Source organism: Zalophus californianus, chromosome 17 (assembly GCF_009762305.2).
Source record: "Zalophus californianus isolate mZalCal1 chromosome 17, mZalCal1.pri.v2, whole genome shotgun sequence".
In the NCBI taxonomy this organism is placed as follows: Eukaryota; Metazoa; Chordata; class Mammalia; order Carnivora; family Otariidae; genus Zalophus; species Zalophus californianus.
Window position 1 is genome coordinate 17,898,883 of NC_045611.1, and position 17,774 is coordinate 17,916,656.

The window sequence follows — 17,774 nt, forward strand, 5'->3', positions numbered from 1 at the left end:
CTCTGGAACCAGACTGCCAATGCATGATGTTTGGCTCTAAGATTTAAGTGCTGTGAGACCCTGGGCATATTACGTAGCTACTCAGTTTCTTCATCTGTAAAACAGGGTAATAACCTGGGTAATAACCTATCTCATAGGTCTATTATGAGGATCAAAAGAATAAATACAGAAAGGGCTTAGAACACCCATATGTATGCATGTATGTATGTACGTATACACACATACACACCATAGATATATATACATGTCCACAAACTATTTTTATTTTCCAGTTATCAACTCAAGTATTACTTTCCCACAAAAGCCTTTTCTCAACCTGTTAGCCTAGGCAAGGGTCCCCCTGTTATTTGCACCTATAGCATTGTGTCCCTCTCCTTCAGAGTCCTTACTGCAGTTTCTAATTACAAATTTGTTAGTAACTAATTTATTTAGTGATTCATTAGCTTCTGCTTGTCCCACTAGATTATAAGTTCCATGATAAAGGAACTGAGATAGGTTTCACCCACTTGGTAAGCACCCTCAAATACTTACTGAATTAATATTGAAATGGCTAACCAAAATCTTTCAGAATGTTTGTATTCTATTTGAAAATGATCTGAAATATTTTATTACCAACTAATGTATTAACATGATCAAGTAATATTAATTTTCAGATTTGGGAATAAAAATGGCCTTTAGAGGCTAAAACTGAAATATAGTCAGGCTTTAAAGAATATGAATGATAAATGAATGATCATTAATAACCAGTACCCTTTCAAATTTAAGTGTTTATTTTTTTCATTTACTATAAACCATTTAAAAGTTTTTGCAAGAGGGAGTGCCCGGGTGGCTTAGTCAATTGGGCATTCAACTCTTGATTTTGGCTCAAGTCATGATCTCAGGGTTGAAGGATCAAGCCCTGTGTCAAGCTCTCAGCTCAGTGGGGAGTCTGCCTGAGATTCTCTCTTTCTCTCTAAAATAAATGAATAAATCTTAAAGAAAAATAAAAGATCTTGCAAGAATAAGTTTTGAAGAGTAAAGTTCACTATGATTTTTTATTATCATATACTCTGGTGACTAATAACAGTGCCTAAAACAAGAAAGGTCCTCTATAAAGATTTGTTCTCTAAGTATGTAAACATCAGCATGATTACTGTATCTAATATTTATGTGTCACAAACAAGACCTGGAAAGTTACAGCATTTGAACTACTGCAGAAAGCAGTATGGAAGCTTTGTTAGGGTGCATCTATACAACCAGAAACTCTGGCAACAACTTTATATCCTCCACAGCCCTGAGTATGCTACAGTCACTACTTGCCAAATGAAAATCTAATGGGAGATTTTTCATCTGACTGGAAATGTTTGAGATGAACACACTACCTTTTTGCAGTGCTAAGGACACAAGGGGAGGTCACACATATTCACAAACACCTGCCCTTACTGAACTGCTGGTGATTTTAGGTAGCTACTGAAAAAGACTTAAAATCTACATTCAATCTTCTAATTTCCTTATAATAACTATAAAATAACTAATATCACATCTAGTATTTATTTATTTTTTGAAGATTATTTATTTATTATTTGAGAGAGAGAGACACAGCGAGAGGGGGAACACAAGCAGGGGCAGTGGGAGAGGGAGAAGTAGGCTCTCCACTGAGCTGGGAGCCCGATGCGGGGCTCGATCCCAGGATGCTGGGATCATGACCTGAGCTGAAGGCAGACACTTAACAACTGAGCCACCCAGGCACCCCTATATCACATCTAACATAAGTCAACACAAACTTGACAGATTGGCATATGTTAGGATTTTTATTGATTATAAGCACTCTACCTTAAACATTCCCATATAGGTTTCACTGAATAACTTTTTATTCATTATGAAAGCAAGCTCTATAGTAAACCATCACAACTTCCCATACCTGGTGTGTAAGTAAAACGTTGAGACTGGCTTTTTTTCCTCTTGCCATTGCAAAGATAAAAGTGCACCTGCACTGCAGCTGTAACTGCTGGGTTATGATATGGAGGAACTTCAAGGACAATGTGAGCCTAAGGAGCATGGAAAGCAAGATTGTGTTACACTCAGAACTAAAAATGAAATGCACCTGCTAAACTCAGCACAACTCATGAGTCTTAACTACCCAGTCTCTCCCATCATAGATCATTATGCACATCAACTGGTCATGTAAGTCATCTGGAGATTTACTCTATGAAACTCTAGTCTCAACAGAGATAAACTCTTTAAAGTAAACCACTAATGGAGAAATTACCTTTTAGTCATCCAACTGGGTTTCTAGTTGTAGCAGAAATAAAAACAGTCTTATATACTATGTAGTGAGATACTCTGCACTACTGAATATTACATGTTACTACTGATCTTAAGTGGAAGTCTGTTCTGGTTTTCAATCAGGTTTAATATTTCTTTATAGTTTATAGTTTAGATTTCTTTTTTTTAATAGTTTAGATTTCTTATCTTAAATTTCATATTCAAAATGTTCTAAACTGGCAATATACGAAATCTGTTCCCACATAAAAAATAATTTTACACAAGCAGAGTTAAAACTGTTAGCCCCAAACCAACTGCAACCCTTAATCAAATTTCTCCAGGTCTCTGGAGAGCACTGTGCAGTGTTATTCTCTACCCCACAGAAGATTCTGTCACCATTCCAACCAGGATGAAGGGACCACAGCATTCAGTGGTGAATCCTGAAGGTTTAATGCTGAAAAGACCTAAGTATCATGCTAAATACACAAACCCATGAGGGCTTGTTCTCCCCATTATTTTTTGCCCATTATGTATGTTCTTTACTGAATTTATTTGATTTCTTCACTGAATTCAGAGAAATAAATTAATGATAACATCAGTAAGAACCTTCTAATAAAAGGGAAAGACACCAATTGTTTATCTATCCTAAATTTAATTTTAGTGTCAGGAAAGTACCTATCTCATGTCCAAACTTCTAAAAATTCGAATTTACTTTTCTTTCACTCAATAGATAAAAGACTCATCTATAATGTAAAGTAGCGTTATCCCATTTTCTTATCATGCTTAAGTATTTCAAAAGAAATAAAGTACATTTCTTACCCCTTGACATTTTTCCCTGATTATTTTCCCTTCTACCTCCCACTGGGGTCGTCCATCTATTGAAAGAAACAATTTACAGTTAAAAGTAATTCAAGTCAGAAAGTATATAAACAAAATCTAATGCATTTAGTATCACAAGCTTATTGGCAAAGGGAATCTTTTTCTCACTGACTTCCATTATGAAAATAAAATATGTACCCATGAGAAAAAATGGGGAGAAAGATCTTGGGCTACCTGAGTTAGCAGGCCCCACAGTTTATTCTATCAAGTGATGTCTGAAAAATCCTCTGAGAGCACCTCCACCAAGGGGTAGCCAATTTCTGCTTGTATATCTTAGGTAATGGGAAACTCACTCCCTCACCAAGTAACCCATTTTATCTCTGGACAGTCATTGCTGCTGGAAAGCTCTTCATGATAGATGAAATCTGCCTTCTTATAATATCCCATCACTGGTTTAAGAACTACTCCTTGCAGCCCACCTATCCAAGAAATCTTGAGTGGTTCTCTGCAAGACAGTATTCCAAATGTTTAAAAACAGCTATGTTTGCATGTGTCTCCTCTTCTGTTGGCTAGCAACACCCCAGTTCTGCATCTAACTCCTACACAGTATTTTAGTCTTCCTGCCCACTCTTCTTTGAACATTCCTCCAGCGTGACCATCTCCTGCCAAATGTACCAAGCCCAGAACTGAATAACCCCAGTGGGAAATGACCAGCATGGTAGAGAATCATTAAGGCTCTTGCCACCTTATGTGAAGGTGCTGCGTCTGTTAGAAGTTTTCTGGGGCAACTGCACCATACTGACTTATACTTAGTGTGCAGTCAGCAAGTTTCCCTCAGTCCACTACATTTCCTACCATCAAGTTCAAACTCTTACGTGTTTTTCCCCTGCAACCCTTATTAGGTTAATTTCTCCCTACTAGACTTAGATTGCTTGGCTTGCCAAGATCTTTTTCTTTATTTTTTTCCCAAACTTTATTTATTTATTTTTTAAGATTTTATTTATTTGAGAGAGAGAGACACGGCGAGAGAGGGAACACAAGCAGGGGGAGTGGGAGAGGGAGAAGCAGGCTTCCCACGGAGCAAGGAGCCTGATGCGGGGCTCGATCCCAGGACCCTGGGATCATGACCGCAGCCGAAGGCAGATGCTTAACTGACTGAGCCACCCAGGCACACCGCCAAGATCTTTTTAGACACTGATGGTCTCTGAATATATTTGCTAGGCTTTCCAGATTTGTGTCACCAAAAGATCTGGCCAGCACATTTTCTGTCTCTACATCTCAAGTGAATTGTTCCCCTGGGGAGAACCGCAACTGCTACTAAAGCTCTCACTCCAGTCTGACGTGCAGTCTAAAGCATTCTTTTTTAAGTCATGGGTGTTTGCCCATTGACTAATCCATACAAGTATCTTCAGAGTTAGCATGACTTCTTCATCTGGTCTGTGAGGATATCAGAAAAGGCTCAATCAAACACCTTCTAAATTGGCTACCCTTGTGCACAAGAGACACTACAGACAAATGCTATGCCTACACAGAAATACAGCTCAGTTCAACAATCAACTGCTGGGTCCTGACGTGCCAGGCACTGTGGGTTACTGAGATAATGACCATAGGACTCTTACCTTGAGTCTGTGGATGAAAGACAAATACAAACAGTTCATTATAATAAAATGTGGTGGTCACAGTATCTAATAAAGGTGCACTCTGGATGTGCCAAGAGAACGGAAGTCAGGGTCCTTACCCTAGCCTTGGTGTAAGGGTATGAGACAAGGAAGGTCTTTTCCTGCGTTCTTGAACTGAGGCTTAAAAATAAGGTAGAACTCAAGTGATGGGGGGGGGGGAAGGTCTAGGCAGAAGAGAGGGCACGAGCAGAGCCTAGATGGCAAGAAACTACACGATACAGGGAACGATAAGCAGCTGTGCTAGTGGGGTATAAAGTATGAGGCAGGGAGCAGTCAGAAATGAGGCTGGAAAGAAAGGCAAGAGGTTGTGACCTAAATGCCATGTGAAGGGGCCTAAAATATGAAGGGATTACTACTGATGGTGCTTTCAGAATGGGAGTTACATATTCACAGCTGCAATTTCATCTGAAACCAGTAACTGCTACAATTTAACATGATTCAATTGAAAACAAAAGCACTCAAAAATAAAGTTCTGAGTTTAATGAATTCTATAATGAAACTGCCTTACATACATACATATTTATTATATTCAGGCACAAATGAATTTTTATAATGGAAAGGGGTAGCTCTGAGGTACTATTTCTTCCTTATACTAATGTTTATTGCCTGCTTCCCCACTAGAAGGGAGACCGTCAAAGCAAGCAACCTGAAGATTTTATTCACTATTATATTCCCAATGCCTAGACTAGTGTCTGTCATGTAACAGTTGTTTCATAAATAATTGATGAATTAATAAACTGTGAAACAGAACTGATACTTCTTGAAGACAGGCAGGTATGGGTCAGGATCAAAAGAGCTGGAAGGAAGTGAATTTTAAAGGGAAACGACACATGGAAAAACATGGTTTCCAGCCTAAGAACAGGAAGACATAACATTATTAATCAAGTTGGGGGACTCACTGAGATGAACTGGTTTGTTAAGTCTGACATGTTTTTATATTTTAAGTATCAGCGGGCCATTTACTCAATATTCGGTGGGTACTTTAAAGCACATGTTACAAGTTTAAAAGAAATAATGTGGCTATAGAGATATGATGGTTGATGAAATTTTCTAGAATGAAGGAATATAATAAAAAGAAAGATGAACCACAGAACCTTGGGAAACATCTATATTTAAGGGCCAGAAAAACTGATAAAAAAAGATGAGTGGGGATAGTTAAAAATGTGCCAAGAACCAGGTAAGTACAATCACACAAAGGCCAAGAAAGAAAAGACTATCAAGGAGGAGAGTGGGTAGCTGACTGTCAAAGTTTTAGGTTATGTTTCAATACAGAAGATAGAAGAGTAAGTAGTAGGTAAGGAAATGAGGTAGATGATATTACTTTTTTGAGAGGTGGATGATAAATGAAAGAAATAAAATGATAGCCTGTGAGGATGACAGAGTCAAGGGAAAGAGAACGGTTTAATATGAAAAAATTTAAACTTATTTAAACTCCAAGAAAAAGTATTCAGTGGAAAAAGAGGTACTGAAATCATAAGAGGCAGTGAAGATAATGTATAGCCTTAAATACTTAAGTTTTAAAAAGATGAAAGCATGAAAAATGAATGAGATTACCATTTAAATTAAGAAAAAGAAACATATTAAGCACCCAAAAAATGAAAAGAAAAAAAATACAGAAGCCAGGGAATACAGAAACTGAAAGGATCAGTAAAATCAAAGTACTCTAGAAACACTGACTAAAAAATCAGAGTTGGCACAAATAATAGCAGGAATACATTTTTTAAAAGGGATATAATTCCAGATGCAGAAATACAGTATCATAACCAAATTAATGTCAACAAATTTGAAAACTTGAGTGATATAATTAAAATCCTTGTGTGAAATAATAGGGAAATATATATTGGTCTCTGCCTCTGGTTCCTGGAATAAAGCTCCTAAAATTCTTTAATATATTCTTTTTAAAGATTTTATTTATTTGTCAGAGAGAGCACGCATGCTCACAAGCAGAGGGAGCGGCAGGCAGAGGGAGAAGCAGGCCCCACCCGCTGAGCAGGGAGCTCGACGTGGGACTAGATCCCAGGACTCTGGGATCATGACCTGAGCCAAAGGCAGATGCTTAACTGACTAAGCAAGCCAGGCATCCCAAAGCTCCTAAAATTCTTACAATTTCCTAAGTGGTAAGAACTCCAGAGTACCTTTTGTTCTTGTATTTGGTCTTTAACCCCAGTTCCTGACACAGAGGTCTTAAATCCCTTGGAATTTCCTGCGTGATAGGACTATCTCTTGTTCTAAGGAGGTGACTCTTGGTAGGCCCCTGGATGGAGTCTGGTCACCAAGAAGACCAAGCCATGATTAGAAGCTTGGAACTTTCAGTCCCACCTCCATTCTCGAGAGAGGGGAGAGAGGCTGGAAATGGAATAATCAATCAAGCCTTTGTGGTGAAGCCTCCATAAAAATTCTGAATTACTGCAGAGTTTGAGGGAACTTCTGGGTTGTAAAACACATGGAGGTGGCTGGGATAGTGGCATGTCCATAGAGGATACAGAAGCTCTGCACCCCTTCCCACATACCTTACTCCATGTATTTCTTCCACCTGGATGTTCATCTGTATCCTTTATGATATCCTCTACTATATATTAAACTGGTAAATATAAGTAAGTGTTGCTCTGAGTTCTGCTCTACCAAATGATCAAATCCAAGATGGGGGTCATGGGAACCTCTGATCTGTAGCCAAGTCAGACAGAAGTTGTAGGCACCTGGGCACCTACTGTTTTCGACTGGCATTTGAAGTGGGGGGGGGGCAGTCTTATGGGACTGAGCCCCTAACCTGTGGTTTGTGCTAACTCCAGTTACTGTCAGAATTGAATTTAATTAAGAACATCCAGTTCATGTCAAAGAATTGGTTGATATATGGGAAACCCACACATCTGGAGTCAGAAGTATTGTGAATGTGGTAACAATGTGAGAGTAAAGGAGAAACAGACTGAGGGTTTTGTTTTTGTTTTTTTTAACCTGGAAAAATATAAATCACAAAAAATAACTCAAGAAGAAATAAACTTGGGGCGCCTGGGTGGCTCAGTCGTTAAGCGTCTGCCTTCGGCTCAGGTCATAGTCACAGGATCCTGGGATCGAGCCCCGCATCGGGCTACCTGCTCCATGGGAAGCCTGCTTCTCCCTCTCCCACTCCCCCTGCTTGTGTTCCCTCTCTTGCAGTCTTTCTCTGTCAAATAAATAAATAAAATCTTAAAAAAAAACAAACCTTAAATGGTTCCTATACCCATGAATAGAATTATAGCAGAATTTAATAGTCCCACAAAGCCCCCAGCCCAAAGGTTTCAGAAATGAGCTCAACTACATGTTCAGAGGAAGGTGAAATTATATGACACACACCTGGGGAGTGGGAAAAAGTGAGGCACTTCCCCAACTCACTTTGATATCCAGAATACATAAACAATCTTATAAGGCAGTAAGAAAATGAAAACTGACTCAATGGAAAAAATGGGCAAAAAACACCAACAGATATTACACAAAAAAGGATACATGAATGACCCATAACACCCTCAATAAATGTCAGGCAAATTCAAATCCAATGTTCAAGACACCATTTTACACCTACCAGATTAACAAAATTTAAGAATTATGACATTCTTATGTATGCCCATCAGGTGATAAGAACTAAAATGTTCACAGCAGCACTGTTAGCTACTGTTTGTTAATGCCAAAAACCGGACACAGCCCAAATGTCCAGTGAGAAAACAGATAATAAACTGGCATGTTCATACAGTAAAACTATGTAGAAGTAAAAGTGAAAGATCTTCTATTACATGGATCAATCCTAAAACATTAATGGTGATCTCTATAAAAAGCAATCTTCAGAAGAATATATGCAATGTTATAAGTAGTTCAAAACCAGAGAAAACACATAAAACTATAAAGAAAAGCATGGATCGATTTAGGAGTAGGATTTAGGGAAGGGGCTTCAGGAGGTCTTCAGAGATAAATGTCTTACTTCTAAGCTGGGTAGCAGGTATGAATTTCTGTTATATTCTTATAAAAAGGTATTTCACAATTTTAAAAATGCTTAAAAAAATGAAAAGGAATAACTGATGGAAAATGTTCTGTTTTTCCGTGCACCTCCACCACCCCCAGGATCCTGGGACACTGTATGAGATGGGGGAGGTATTGATTTTTTACTTTTTGTAGAGGTGGTCCCTGTCCTCCAGGAGCTTAATGGAAAAATGTTTTAAATATGCTCAAGAAGTGCTATATCAAACATCCTGATAGTCCTAGGATTCTTCTACATTTCTGAAAAATGAAGATATAATTTACATATTTATACATAAAACTCACCCATTTAAAGTATAAAATTGAGAGGTTTTTAGTATGTTCACAGAGCTGTACAACCACCATCACTAATTCCAGAAACCCCATGCCCATTAAGAGTCACTCCCCTCCCTCCAATAGGGACAACCACTAATCTACTGTGTTTATGGATTGCTGATTTGGGACATTGTGCACTGACTCCTTTCACTTAGCACATTTTTAAGGTTCATTCATGTTGTGTTATGAATCAGTACTTTATTCTTTTTTATGGCTGATTAATATCCCATTGTATGGATAGACCCGTTTGCTTATCCATGTAACAGCTGATGATCATTTGGGTTGTTCCCATTTTTTGGCTATGATGAATAATGTGGTGATAAATATTTGTATCTAAGTTTCTGTGCAACATATTGTCAATTCTCTTGAGTATACATATACATAGGAGTAGAAATACTGGGGGTTCTTCTAGTTTTGAGACATCCTTAATGAGAATTCAACATTTATATGAAAATTTAAGAAATGTATGGCTTACAAAAAAAAAATCTATGTAAATGATGTCTGTAGCTTTAGGAAAACTATTTTGTAATTAATGTTAGTGAAACATCTGAATAATTTATTTTACCCTGTCTACCCTTTATTTTGAGGTCAATAAACTCAAATCTTATTTACCTTGTCCTTTTTCAAGAAAAATGATTTTGGATTCTGGAAGAAAATTAGATCCAGTCACAATCATTTCATGACCTCCATTTACAGAACAACTGTTGATACTGTACTTCTCAATATGAGGAAGTTCTTGAGCAGACCGCTGAGCTGTTTTTTTTTTTATAAGAGTTGAGAAAAAACAAAGTATTAGTTTAAAATATTCCACACATAAATGATAAATTCAAGCTATACAATAAAAATAAAGAGAAGCAAACTCTGGGCTTTTAAAGTTTGAGACAATGGTAACAATATTCACTATTATTTAGAAAACAAAATAGATTTATTAGATTTGTGTGGTTTCTAAATAATTTTCTAACAACTGTAAAGAAACCAATAGAGGAAAATTAATCAATGCCTGCAACTTCATATTGACTCCAAAACATTAATTTCATCCACTTTTCTCCTTTTAGCTTGTGTCTTCAATACGTTTCTTCCTTACAACTGTTAGAATTGATAAATCTAATGTAACTATAAAAAGCAAATTAATCCAAACATAGGTAATTATATTGCATACAGTTAAAAGAAGACAGGTTTCTAAAGGACAAACATGAATTAGCTCTTTCCTCAAGAAAGTATCTAGGGGCGCCTGGCTCAGTCATTAAGCGTCTGCCTCCGGCTCAGGTCATGATCCCAGGGTCCTGGGATGGAGCCCCGCATCGGGCTCCCTGCTCCACGGGAAGCCTGCTTCTCCCTCTCCCCCTGCTTGTGTTCCCTCTCTCGCTGTCTCTTTCTGTTAAATAAATAAATAAATAAGTAAACCTTAAAAAAAAAAATAAGTATCTAGATCATCACCGAGACAACAGGATTCCATTCTGGGCAATTTTCTAAATAACCGAAGCATACATGAAGTACATACTGAATTTTAAAAAAGGGAAGTAAATGTTTCTACAGTGCACTGCACTCTTCCTTCCCAAGGTATGTGAACATAATTTTTCTTAGTGCCTTAAGGTCAGTCTTTAAATTATCAACTTTTATAAAGTGACCTTGGTCACCTTTCTCTGATATTGCCTGATTTCAAGTTGTTATATTTTGTGAGATCCTATCTCTGAGTTTTCTTTTCTTTGTTTTTTAACTTGCCTAAGCATTAAGCTACAGATTATACTTCTTTTGACTGCTAAGATTCTCTAAGGGTTTCTTCTTGCCAAATGCCTAATTAGGTTTCTCTCTGGATTAAAACAAATAAAAAAAGTATGGATTATATGCTCTTCTTCACAGCTGGAAAACTGGTCTACTTTTAGTCCTAGTTCGTGGGTAGAAAATTGGTGGCTTTGAGGGTCAGCTGTGTTTGTTTGGCTAGAACAACATTTTATTATCTTTTTTTTAAAGTTTTTTTTTTTAAAGATTTTATTTATTTGAGAGAGAGAATGAGAGAGAGAGTACATGAGAGGGGGGAGGGTCAGAGGGAGAAGCAGACTCCCTGCTGAGCAGGGAGACGGATGCGGGACTCAATCCCGGGACTCCAGGATCATGACCCGAGCTGAAGGCAGTTGCTTAACCAACTAAGCCACCCAGGCGCCCCTAGAACAACATTTTAAAGAAATTTAAACTTGAATGCCTTTAGGAAGCACACATTCCCAGTTCACTATGGCTCTTGACTCTCCCAAGTATTTAATATCAAGCCACAAAAATGTATGTGAATTGGAATCACTGCCCCATTCAAAGAGAAGGTTAAAACAGACCCTTTTTCATAGGAGATGGGTCTGGGATTTAGGATCAACTATCACTTGGAAAGTATTGAGCACTAACCTAGATCTCAGAAAATACTTATGTTCCAAATGGCTCAGAGAGAAGGGGAATGAAAATAAGCAATGGATGGCCTAAGAGGTAGACTATTTCAAGTTTTAGATATTTATGGTGGAAACTAGCCACCATGGGTACATTCAAAGTAACAGCAAAAATGTGTTCAACATATGGCAGTCATAATAAGCAGGTAAGCTCAACTAAAAGATATTATGTATAAATGTAAAGAAAAAAAATCCAAAAAAAGGTTAATAGTGACTACCTCAGGGTAGTGGTATTACAAAAGATTTTCAACTCTTTGCACCATTCTGCATTTCTATATTCTCAACAATAATCACATATTAATTTAATAAACTAAAAGAAAAAATAGAAAATGATTTTAAAATAATAACTTCATCTCAAAAACTCAAATCACTCTATGAACTTAAATTACTTAAATTAACTTTGCTAGGGGCGCCTGGGTGGCTCAGGTGGTTGAGCATCTGCCTTAGGCTCAGGTCATGGTCCTGGGATCAAGCCCTGCGTCAGGCTCCCTGCTCCGCAGGAAGCCTGCTACTCCCACTCCTCTCTGCTTGTGCTCTCTCTCGCTATCTCTTTCACTATCTCTCTCTCTCTCAAATAAATAAGTAAATTCTTTTAAAAAAATTAACTTTGCTAAAAAGTAGAGACATATATGCTTATATTGGCACAGAACAGTCAGGCATGATAATAAAAACAATGGCAATGATAGCTGCTTCTAAGAAGGGGAAATAGTTGACCTGGAAATTTGTTTTTCACTCTATATTCTTTTTGAATTTTGTAGCATGTACTTGTATTGTCTGTTAAATTTTAATACAAAACTACTTCTACAGTGAATTCTATTACCATGGATTTGCTCAGTGATTCCCAAAGTCAACTGGGAAATAATAAATAGTCCAATTCAACAAACAGCAAAAAGGAGCAGAGCAAGTTAATACAGTAGGTTTGATCCCAAATTAGGAATGCGTGTGTTTCACAGAAATAAAATGGTACAACTGAAAGAGCACTAAGCCTGTGTTCTAGACACAGCTCTCACCAACACTGAATGTGTTGGTACTGAATGAGTACTTCATATACTTGTGCCTCAGTTTCCTCCTACACAAAATTAAGACATAGAATTAGAACACTTCTAAGTCTATGTCCTAAACATCTAAACAGCAGTCTCAAAATTTCAGTCCTACCAGCTAACTGCCAGAGGTTCACAGTTCTCCAGGGCTTGAATAGGTACCAGGTTCTAGGGCCTGTTCTCATTTCTTGCCTTTGTAAATCGGCGAGGGGGGGAGCATTCACTTTCTCAATTTGATGTAAACAGATTAATGGTAAAACAAACCAAAAAATAAACTCCTAAAAGTCTTGAGCTGAGGCATCAGCTTGCAGAGATAAGCATCTTCCAACAAGAAGGCTCACATTTTAACTACACAAAGGTGACCAAGGGATACTTAGTATCAGAACCATAGCTTCAATTGGTTCTCTGACATCATCAAGCCCACATTCCTTATTTATAGGTAAGAAAACTGTTGTCAAGATAATTTGTTCATAGTCCCACAGCTATGTATGGTCAAATTATCGTGAGAACCCGTTTTCTAACTCCATGATCAGTACTCCTCCCACCTAAACACGTAGCTTATTTCCATACAAGAAAATCACATTAGCTATCCAATCTCTGTGCCTCAGTTTATACTTCTGATCCAAATATTACATTATAAGTAAACTAGAAAATGGCTTATCATAAACAAAATCTGAAAACAACACCACAAGCTCACTTACAGCACTCAACAGGTATGGAAGCTGTCTGCAGAGAAAGGACTTTTCCATTGGGCTGTGGGATGTGCACACGGAACACGAGTCGTACTCTAGTATTCTTTCTGCCAATATCAGTTTCTCCTTTTCGAAGTTCTATATCTGAATTGCGGAGTTTCAAAATACCTGCACAGTCAATACTAGGGAGAAAAATAAACAAAATTTATTTGCTTACTGATACTTAGTGGTCCTCAACAACTTAGCTCAACTTGGCAGGAAAGAACTATCACTACCTAAAATCAGGTCAAAAAAGAAAGACGTATGGAGTGCTTGAGTGGCTCAGTTGGTTAAGCATCGGACTTTTGATCTCAGCTCAGGTCTTGAATTCAGAGTTGTGAGTTCAGGCCCCATGTTGGGTGTGGAGCCCACTTAAAAAAAAAAAAAAGATGTATGACTGCTATTTTCTCCTATTTCAATTTTGAGATTAAAAATGTTTTCAATGACAAACGTATAATGGTAGGCGTGGTAGACTGTCTAAAAAGATGGCTGTTAATTCCTCCCCTTTTTTGTATCTGCATACCACTTCTCCCATCAAGAGGTGGAGTACCTAGGTACCTCTCCTTGAAAGCTGGCCTTATGATTTGCTTTGACAAACAGAATGTAATCAACTAATACAGTAAAAGTTATGAGCCCAGCACTTAAGCCTCATAACTTCCACTTTTCCTCTCTTAGAGCCCTGAGCCACCATGAAGTCCAATCGGCAAGGTGGAGAGAAAGGCCAAGACAATCCTCAACTACTCCAGCCATCCCAGCCATCTTGGATGTTCAAAACCCAGCTGAGCTCCCAGCTAAATTCAGGTGCATGAGTGATCCCAGCTGACACCACATGAATGGACCAGCTGAGTCCAGCCAACACTAAGAATCATGAAAATAATGAACAGTTATTACTTTGAGCCACTAAATTTTAGAGTGGTTTCTTTTACAGAACTAGGTTAAGTGAAATACAAAGTAAAAAGACCGTTTAATTCTATATAACCAGGCCAAAAAAGATTAACTTGTAGGACTACAAATCAGTCATTAATAGCATTTTTAGACTTTTCTAGTAGAATGTTAATTAGTAAAAACAATCCATCAGACTAAGATTCTTTCATTTCTAAAGTATGCACATATAAAATTAAAGTTTTCGCATTTAAGTTCTAACATTTCATTATCTTCAAAATTTATTACTTGTATGGCTGCTTGACACACAATCAGTAGGAAACAACAGTACCTAAAACATATATTTGTATTCACATATGGAAAGAAAGCAAACAGATTTAATAATCAACATTCTAGTTAAAGTTTCCTCTCTCTTGTGGTATTCCTTGTCACCTGTCCTTTTGCTTTATCTACCCCAACAGCCCCAACTCCAGTGTTCACTGCCCAGAGGCTGCAGCAGTTGCTTTGAGGACAATATGTGTTAAAGAACTAGGTTATCAAGATAAGAACCAGTAAAGCACAAAAACGAATCCCAAAAGGATGAATACTTTCATGTTCAGAAAGATACAGAAGAAATTCCCAAAAAAGGAAATACTTTTGAAAATAAATAGTTGCCATTTATGGATAACAAATTATATTTAACTAATATTGAACACCTGCACTTTAGCTCAACCAGTATTGATTATCCATCTTAACATGTCAATAGGAGTCTTTAAGGGGAAAGAAATACCAGAGATTATCCATTTTATTGAGTTTTGAGGGAAGGTATTTTATATAAATATATGTATGTATTATTTTATTTTATATTTTTAAACTCTACCCCCGTCGCGGGGCTCAAACTCACAACCCTGAAATCAAGACTCACATGCTCTACTGACCTGAGACACTTAGGTGACCCGAAGGAAGGTATTTTAGCAGAGAGCTAAGTTTCTAAGAGAAGATTTGGAATGAGTATCAGAAATGACAATCTTAAAATTTTGGCTACATGGGGTGCCTGGGTGGCTCAGTTGGTTAAGCATCTGCCTTCAGGTCAGGTCACAATCCCAGAGTCCTGGGATGGAGCCCCATGTTGGGCTCTCTGCTCAGTGCAGAGCCTGCTTCTCCCTCTACTGCTCCCCCTGCTTGTGTTTGCTCTCGGTCTTTCAAATAAATAAAATGACCTCACTGATATGAGGAATTCTTAATCTCAGGAAACAAACTGAGTGTTACTGGAGTGGTCGGGGGTGGGAGGGATGGGGTGGCTGGGTGATAGATATTGGGGAGGGTATGTGCTACGGTGAGCGCTGTGAATTGTGCAAGACTGTTGAATCACAGATCTGTACTTCTGAAACAAATAACGCAACATATTTTAAGAAAAAAGAAAAGAAGATAATAGAAGAGGAAGAAAAGGGGAGTATGTCAGAGGGGGAGACGAACCATGAGAGATGATGGACTCTGAAAAACAAACTGAGGGTTCTAGAGGGGAGGGGGGTAGGGGGATGGGTTAGCCTGGTGATGGGTATTGAGGAGGGCACGTTCTGCATGGAGCACTGGGTGTTATGAACAAACAATGAATCATGGAACACTGCACCAAAAACTAATGATGTAATATATGGTGATTAACATAACAATAAAAAATTAAAAAAAAATGTAAACTAAAAAAAAAAATAAAAAAAAAATAAAAAAAAAATAAAAAAAAAAAATAAAATCTCAAAAAAAAAAAAAAAAAGTGCAAAATACCTCTGGCTACAAAATGCAAGAAAAGACCAGATCAACAAAAAAACCACACATAGAGGAATAAAAATAACTATTAATTCGATTTACAAGTATGAATATATTTTATTTTTTTAAAGATTTTATTTACATATTTGAGAGAGAGTACAAGCAGGGAGAGCGGCAGGGAGAGGGATAAACAGTCTTCTGCTGAGCAGAGAGCCCGATGGGGGGGTGGGGGAGGCGATCCCAGGACCTTGGGACCACGACCCCTTTGGAAGGCAGATGCGTAACCAACTGAGCCACCCTGGCGCCCCTTCTAGTTGCTTCTTATTCAACCCTTTTTGGGACACACACAATGTTGCCACAAGCCTTCTTACAGAATTCCTGTCCCCAATCTAACAGGCCACGGTAGATAGAATGGCCAGAGAAACTTCAGGTGTGTATCTGGCAGGGTGGGATGAAGGCACTAGCTGCATGTAACTAGTAACAATGATATTTCTGCAGCTTTGTCCTTTCTGATCTGATCCAGGCAGGCAGTATATGCCATATCCTCTTGAGGAAGGGATGAGTCATGACTACAGCCTGTTCCGTATACTAGTAGATGGGAAAAGGATAAGGTAGCTACATTTAGCTGATTTTCTCACATTATTTGATATGTGAAGCTTTCCCAATTTCTTGAAAATTTTAGAAACTTGTGTGCTCTTTTTTACTGATTTATACATTATTTTTAGAAAGGATGAGGCATTTTACAACATAAATACAAATTAGGTCAAGGAAAAATAGAAAAAAATTTTAAATAGAAGGAACAGGAAATAATATATTCCAAATCTAGGGTTATACAAATTATTATAATTACTATAACTGAACTTGACTGTGAATTTCCAGAAGCCAAGGCAAAAAATAAATGTGATGAAAGTTTTTATATGTCTCTCCTTGTCTGGTACACCAAAATCTACCATGCCATCAGGAAATAATCAGCTTTTTCCCTTTAACTTGAAAAGATTTTGTGTGTATGTGTATGTGTAATAATGACCAACATAAGAGCTAATATATTTAATGGTGTTTTTTCAGATTATGAAGTTATTCATATGGATATTTTTTATTTTTTTAAAGATTTTATTTATTTATTTGACAGGGAGAGACACAGCGAGAGAGGGAACACAAGCAGGGGGAGTGGGAGAGGGAGAAGCAGGCTTCCTGCGGAGCAGGGAGCCCAATGTGGGGCTCAATCCCAGGACCCCGGGATCATGACCTGAGCCGAAAGCAGACGCTTAATGACTGAGCCGCCCAGGATATTTCTTATCCTATCCTTCAGACAAAGTTAAGAAGTGTAAGAAACTTATGGTGACTTTCTATTGAACTTGATTCAAGTCTAGTGCTTTGAATATCCCGAAGAATGAATGGAAACATGGCCTGCAAACTATCTTCTAAAGATCAATTTTATGAGTTCTTAGAAAAAGATGGTTCAACTGAGTTTTAAATTCACCTCTGCAGCTATTGTACTGTATATTCATATGCTTTTGATGCCAAATGAATCAAATATGCTTTTCATGCCTAGAGTAAAAGGGAAGAAGCCTACACGCATGCATTCTCATTCAGTAGTTGGCCACCTCACCTTATTTGAAAATGGGTCAAAAGGATGCCTGGAGGCAGAGAACTGGGTTGGGTTATTGAGTACCGTCCATGTAAACAAAACAGGTAAAAATAAGGTTTTATTTCAATTTTTATTAACTTGTCTTTTCTAGTAATAGGCAGGTAACAAGAAAAAAAAACCTAAATAACAAGTTCTTTCACAGAGAGGGGCAAAGGGGGAGGGAGAGGGACAAGCAGACTCCTTACTGAGCCCAATGAGCCGAAAATCAAGAGTCAGATGCTTCACCAAATGAGCCACCCAGG

At 37.8% G+C, this 17,774-nt stretch overlaps 1 protein-coding gene across 5 annotated transcripts in view; it reads right to left on the bottom strand.

Moving 5' to 3' along the window:
* NFATC3 (nuclear factor of activated T cells 3) overlaps nt 1-17,774 on the bottom strand; it is a 129,109-nt gene that overhangs the window by 37,621 nt on the left and 73,714 nt on the right. For 4 of the 5 annotated variants that reach the window (XM_027617557.2, XM_027617560.1, XM_027617558.2 and 1 more), the window contains exons 5-8: nt 13,233-13,405; nt 9,675-9,815; nt 3,064-3,119; nt 1,901-2,027 (exon numbers count right to left, since the gene is read on the bottom strand). In XM_027617557.2, the coding sequence (XP_027473358.1) occupies nt 1,901-2,027; nt 3,064-3,119; nt 9,675-9,815; nt 13,233-13,405 (497 nt within the window). The remainder of the gene's footprint in view (nt 1-1,900; nt 2,028-3,063; nt 3,120-9,674; nt 9,816-13,232; nt 13,406-17,774) is intronic. The other variant, XM_027617561.2, reaches the window with a different exon arrangement.